We start from the raw sequence: 6,854 nt of genomic DNA on the forward strand, positions 1-6,854 counted from the left end.
GCCGGTGCAGCGGGGCCCACGCGGGGCTGGCCCACCCCCCCGCCGCCATGGCCGACTCCCCCTTTCGCCTGCCCCGCACCTGGTGGCAGGCGGCCCAGGATGCCCCCAGCGAGACCATCCAGCTGGACCTGGAAGCCACCTTCTACTTCACTCACTTGATTTTGGTCTTCAAGTCGCCCAGGCCGGCTGCCATGGTGCTGGAGCGCTCCCAGGACTTCGGCGAGACGTGGATGCCTTACAAATACTTTGCTGCTAACTGCTCGGCCACCTTCGGGCTGGAGGATGACGTGAATCAGAGAGGAGCCATTTGCACTTCCAGATATTCGAGTCCCTTCCCCTGCACCGGAGGAGAGGTAGGTCTGCCGCGGTCGGGAAGAGAAAGCCCTCGCCCCAGCCTTCTTTCCCTCTGCAATCTCCGCTCCAGCTTTTACGCTTCTTGTTTTACTGCACTGGCATCCGTTGTCATCGAATTTATTTCACAGGGCAAACTAACGTAATTCATTCTGAGGTGATGTAGGCACTGCCCTGCCCCTCGCTTTGCTGAGCTCGTAATCCCCCTCTTTCCTAAAAAACTCCTCTCCCCTCACCCAGTGAAACCCCTTCACACAACTGCAAAGAAGGCGGATGCTGCTGATTCCTTGGGAAAGCCAAAGGGAACGTCGCTCTTGACAGTCTTCTCCAGTCCTTGCAGTTGTGTGTTTTCGGGGTGTTGCAAATCAGCCCGACTTTGACCAAAATGCAACTATGTTAAAATTAATGGTCACCACATTCACTTTAAATAGTGAACACCTCACTGAGAAGTAAGAGTGTCAAAATAGCTACTGGCCACATTGGAGTATGGTTCCCATAAGCCAGATTAGTCAGGTAATTAAGAAACCTTATACTTCATCTTTTTTTTTTTTTCTGTGCACACTTATTCTCATGTGAAAAGAGCATGGAAAAAATGAAGAAAAACATCACGTTTGCTAAAAGGAAAAATAGATTTGAAAAATCGGATTATTTTCAATATCAGAAACAGCAGATAATAAATCATGCACTTGCAGGTGCTACCAACAGTACTCTTCCCTTTGGTGCCTAAGCCTGTCCCGCGGCGCTGGAGACCCTCCCCTGGGAGCCACGGCTGCAGGGCTGCCCTCCAGGGTTCCCACTGGTGGGGAGGCGTCCCCAGTGACCAGCGCTGGACTTTAAAGGCTGCTCCCTCTAGTGGCCTCATTTAATGAGTTTGTCTGAAAGTTTAATCAACCTTTAAATTGCCCTCTGACCTAACACAGAGGAAGGAGCAAATTTCATTAGTGAATCACGTTATATAATTTTAGATTCTGCTGATAACATGTTTTGAGGTGAAAACTTGGTTCTTGGAGACCAGCATTAATGTCTGAGAAAAATCACCTGTTCAGACCCGTTTGCAGTCATTTGGGGTCACCTCTAGCCATGCTCTGGCTAGGAAGCCACTCTCTGCAGAAATACCAAGAACTGTTTGTTCACCAAAGTGCATCTCTTAGCTGTGTCTTGGGAGGCAGCCGATGTTCTGCTCTAGGAGAAGCTGCTCCGTGCTCTCATCAGCTCGGAAACAAGGATCTCCAGACCTGCCACACAGACGCAGGATGGTTATTTCATTAGCCCAGCAAAGTGTTTAAATCAGATGGCTGGTGAAAGAAACTGCTATCTTCCTCTCTTCTCCTGCCTCCCGTTGCTCGTGCCCCCAAAAAGCTGCCTGAACTTCCTTTCACAGTGAAATATATACAGGAGCTTATAAGAAAGATGGAGAACGACTTTTCACCAGGGCCTGTTGTGACATGACCAGGGGCAATGGTTTTAAAATGAAATTGATTTAGATTGGGCATAAGGAAGACATTTTTTATGATGAGGGTGGTGACACACTGCAACAGGTTGCCCAGAGAATCTGTGGATGCCCCGCCACTGGAAGTGTTCAAGGTCAGGTTGGACGGGGCTTTGAGCAACCTGATCTACTGAAAGATGTCCCTGCCCATGGCAAGGGGGTTGGACTAGATGATCTTTGAAGGTCCCTTCCAACCCAAACCATTCTGTGGTTTTGAATCAGGGCTAACTACAAAGTGGGACCCACAAAAGAAATTATGGATGTACCCCACTGGGAATTTTCCAGTCCCTCAGCACTTCTGCCAGCCTCTGTGTCCCACCACCTGAATCATAAGGTTACGCCAGCCTGTGATACAGTGCAGGGACTGAAATCTATAGCTCTCGGGCCAGCCAGTGGGACATGTCTGGGATACTCTGACTTGCACGCTCCTTTTTGAGCTTTCCCAGGGATCGTTCTCAGGGATAAGAAACCCAGGGCGTCATTCAGGGCAATAGCTGCCTCGTTTGTGCTGGGTCCCACGTAGCTAGCCCCCGGCGCAGTTTTCACTGTGGTCACTACAGTGATGTACCTGCACACCAGGACGGGGACTGTGCCTGGCAAGAACCTGTGCAAATCCTGACCTCGGGCCGGCTCCTCTACAGGTTGGGGCAATGAGTGGGGATACGAGGATCGAGGTCTTGTGTGTAGAAACCAATGCCAATCTCCAGAAGGAAAGGAATTTGGTGGTGTTTGATGCATCTGCAAAAACAAGCTATTTACCGAACTTGCGCCTGCGGGATCTCTTCTTTTGGCATCGCTTTAGTTTGTGTTATTGCAAAGAAGCTATAAAAGTCAAGATCATCTAATTATTCCAGGTTTTAAACAAATGTTGAGTCCAAGGGGCTGGAGCTTATAAGATTTTATTTATATGGCACACTTCAGTTCCCTGCACTTAAACACCACTTTTTACCTGCAAAGTAATAACAGCAGCTCTCTGGTGACCAGATGGCAAGCCTGCATGCTTAGCAAACATCACATTTAATTTATTACAGTGTGCTACATTCCAGCAATTACTTGTAACTGCCAATAGCAACATGTATCTCACCTAAGGAAACATCAGAGTTTTGTGTTCTGTTTGGAGTTACGTTGTGCTTTACTCCCACTTCTGGTAGCACCTAATTTCAGACATATGGAAACAGTAATTTCACTTGAAACAGTGGTTTCAAATGTGCACTCATCTGAAATGTCCAGGTCTGAAGGGTATTATTTAATTGCAGCTCAGTTGCTGCAGTTTTCTTTAAAGCACAAACATAAATTCTGCGAGTGCTACTGGATTTCTTTTTTAACTTTTTAGAGTTTTTTAACTGTGATGTAACTACTATAACCTGTGATCCAAACTGTGTATCACACCATCTGTATACCACTTTCTCCCACCTTCAAACATTTCTCCACCACATGTGCATTTCCAGACACAGAGTCAGGGCTTGCAGGGTTTTGCGGGACGGTGGGGTCTCTGCACGTTGCTGGCAGCTCAGTCACTGCCGCCTGTCCCCCTGGATGAGCAATTTGCAGAGCTCAGGGGAGGCCTCAGGAGGTGGCGGCTGACCCCAAATGGCACCAGAGATGATCCGCCCGTGTTTCTGCCAAGTGTTACGGCGCCTGCGAGCCCTGTTTCAAGGCAGCAGCATGCAGTAGCTCATAGTACTCAAGGGCTTACAGCCTCTTCTTAATAAATCACATGTGCTAATTTGGAGCAAAGCTGTACCTGCTTCAGTTCCTATTGAAAAGAAAAATCAGGCTTTTTGCATTTCTTCCGCCCTCATCATCATGAGTCATTCCTTGGATGCCTGGTTCAACTCTTATGACAAAAGTCCTCCCTCATCACAACTTGCCATGATGTTGATCTTGAGGAGATTTATGATACCACAGAAAGCAAGCTGCCAAGCCTCTGGGTTCATTTCAAAGATCCAGAGCTCAGAGCTGGTGGAGAAATGAGAGATGCTGAATTGGCTCTGGGAGACGCCTTTCGTCTTTCTTCTGTAGTAGAGTGGCTCTGGGCTTCTGTTTGTGGTGGTGGGACTGGGGTGGTGGAGGGCGTTGGGAGAGGGGTCTGCATGGTGGGGCTGCAGGGTGCCACCGTGCTGCAGTCACCCAAGCTGAAGGCCACCACGGCGGTGAGAGCCGGCAGTGGTGATGTCATACGCCATGTGTGGCACTTGGCAGGTCTACTGATGGGTAGAGTATCCTCAGCAGGGACTTGGCAGGTCCCTGCCCTTCCTTGCTACCTATCCCTGATGCTGCAAAACCTCCAGGCGTGGTTATCCTCTGCTTTGGATGCATCTGAGTCCTCCACCCTGAAGCAGGCATGAGCTGGAGAATCAACAGCCTAATGGTGGGAACAGGAAGGAAAGGGCAGATCTGGACGGAACTGTAGAGGAAAGAGGTTGAAGGCTGCATGGCACAGTACTGATGTCAGGAACACTGCACTGATGCCCTGGATGCCCTGGGTTTGGTCTTAAAGGCTTTCTCGGTGGAAGTAAGCCCTCTTTAACAGGTCAGCACATGCTCAGAGACTTTGCCAAGCTGAGCCCCATGCTGGAGCAGCCTGGCTGTAGTCTGGCCTCATGCAAAGAAGAACCACCCTTTCAGCAGCCAGGAAAGCAATGACTTATCTGCAAGGATCCAGGAGCCAAACAAAATAACTGAGTCCCTCCTCTGTAGGGAACAAAGGAAAAGAGGCAGATGGTGGGTGCCCGCCTTCTGCCCCGGCATCCCCAGGCACTCACTGCGTCCTGTTCAGAAACCCACCCGCAGGCTGGCACTGCTTTCAGGAGCTCTCACCATTCAACACCTAGGGCCAGGCTGTCCCCCCATCATGGGGCCCATCCAGTATGGACGAAGGAGAAGCAGGAAGGAGGAGGAAACCACAGTACAACCAACCCAGGTTTCCAGCAAGCTTCAAGCATCTGTCAATTTGAGGGGTCAGATTTGCAACACTATGAAGGGGACAAGAAACTCCTTCCCTGTCAGGGAATAATTTCAGATCAGCTGCACGCAGAGGGATCACTAAAGAATTTCCCCATGCTTAACTTAGTGAATTAATTGTTTCACAGCAGCAGTTTGTTTAGCATAGGCAGAAACCTCTAAATGCTGGCCTTTTATCATCAGTGTTTTAAGAGAAAGGCTCAGGCCAAGTTTTAGCCTAGATCATACAAATGTGCTACAAATCCAGAGTATTTCCACTGTTTTCCAGGGTGCAACCCTTCAGCCACGTTATTGCAAAGGAAATCAGAACTGGATTCACCAGCCAAACATAATCTCATCTAAGTAAACAAGATGCAGAAATAAACTCTTTCGGCTTCATGCTCAGACAAGAATGCCAATTTTATTAGTATGCATAAAAGGCTGTCTTCCCTCCCATAGTTCAGATCATATTAATATCTCTTCCTTTGCAGCCTAATCTGATCGCTGTTAAGGGCTCATTGACAAGGGGCCCTTAGCAGATGTTAATTCTTTAACTGTGAGCGAGAGTGACTGTCCACTCTGCAATGCAATTATCTCATTCACTTTACGTTCCCATGTGTGGTCAATTCAGGTTAGCTCGCCTGAGTGTCCACATTTAGACAAGCTCCAGGATAAAAGGACTTACTGAAGCAGAGTCTCCTTGACAAGATTTTAGTAAATTAGTAACTTATTTGAGTGATCATCTATTCAGAATACTGCTAATAAATCACTTGGAGACCTCAGCTATTGTTGCTGTTTGCTATTAATAGAAGAGGCATATTTGCAGTTTGACTATATTCCAGCAACAAATTCTAACGTGCTTTTAACTTTTGAAATATCACATACCACTGTTTTACTGTGGGGTGTGTGTCTTGCTGAGCATTTTATTGATCTCATGTGCGTTCTGTAGCAGAAAAACCTTAAAATGTTTTGCCTTACACTGTTACTGCATGCTGCCTGCCTCTGTTCCTTAAGGATTTGGACACCAGTCCTACTGGTTCTACCTGAAATTATCTGTGTAGAGGAGAAGTAAACTGTGTCCTGCTACTCTCAAGTTTGGCCCTGATAGACAGCAAGGAATTGTAACACTCTCTGACACAAACAGGAGTTAAAGATGCTCAGTGGTTTTTATTTTGGAGCCCTAATTTGGGGTTGTAGAAACACACTGTTGCAGCCTAGAAGCTTTTGCCCGTTTTTTTTTGCCTGTCTTTTAGGCCTGAATAAGCTTGGGTTTTAAGATTATCATTGCTGTCCTTAACTGAAGCTAGATCTCCATTGCTCTGAAATCCTCCAAGGATCTCGTGGGTCACGGGAGATATGAGTTCAGTCACTTGCAGGACTTGGGACTCCACAAAGAACCTGGGCAAATATGCAAGAATAACCTCAAAACAGCCTGGGACGTCAGCCCATTAGAGGGCTGCGAACGGCTTTTTTAATCATCCTGTGCCACTGGTGTCTGCACAGAGAGAAAACAAAGGCCCAAACAGATGAGAAGGAAAGAGGGATCCTGGCTGGTGTTCAGCAGTGCTCAGGACACGTGAGGACACAGCGAGGGAAGTGTGTTTTCAAGTCCCATCTCTACACTGTGTAGAAGTGCATTTTGTAGGAAAAAAAACCTCTTTAACAGCATCTTCCTGATCATTCTGTCTTTGGGAAAATGCAAATTGTCGGGGTCTGTACAGAAATGCCACATGCAAAAGAGAGTCTGTTCAGCTAGGGGCCAGGGGTGATGGGGGTGATGGCCAGACCCAGCCCAACTCTTTGCATTATATCAGTGAATTTGGCAAGACATGGGGGCCATTATTTCATAAGCACAAGAATAATGATTTCTAGGGGAAAAGTTAATGAGACAAAGTAAACAAAGTCAGGCCAGAGTCAATGAGTGATGTAGGAACCTAGCAATCCCGGGCTGTGGCAGCTGGCCATTCAGCACAGGGTGGCTGGGGAAGGTTCGTGAGAGCCGCGTGGGATGCGTGCCCGCCGGCCAGCACGGCACAGGGCTCGCTGCTTGCGGCAGCGCTGGCAGCATCAG

General features: G+C 48.0%; 1 protein-coding gene across 1 annotated transcript in view; it reads left to right on the forward strand.

Moving 5' to 3' along the window:
* The window catches only part of NTN4 (netrin 4), a 53,130-nt gene that overhangs the window by 657 nt on the left and 45,619 nt on the right, over positions 1-6,854 (forward strand). The window contains 1 exon segment of the mRNA XM_009321351.1: positions 1-353. This exon segment is cut by the window's left edge and continues 17 nt beyond it. Within this exon segment, the coding sequence (XP_009319626.1) occupies positions 1-353 (353 nt within the window).

Source organism: Pygoscelis adeliae, unplaced genomic scaffold, assembly GCF_000699105.1.
Source record: "Pygoscelis adeliae isolate BGI_AS28 unplaced genomic scaffold, ASM69910v1 Scaffold232, whole genome shotgun sequence".
NCBI classification, from domain to species: Eukaryota; Metazoa; Chordata; class Aves; order Sphenisciformes; family Spheniscidae; genus Pygoscelis; species Pygoscelis adeliae.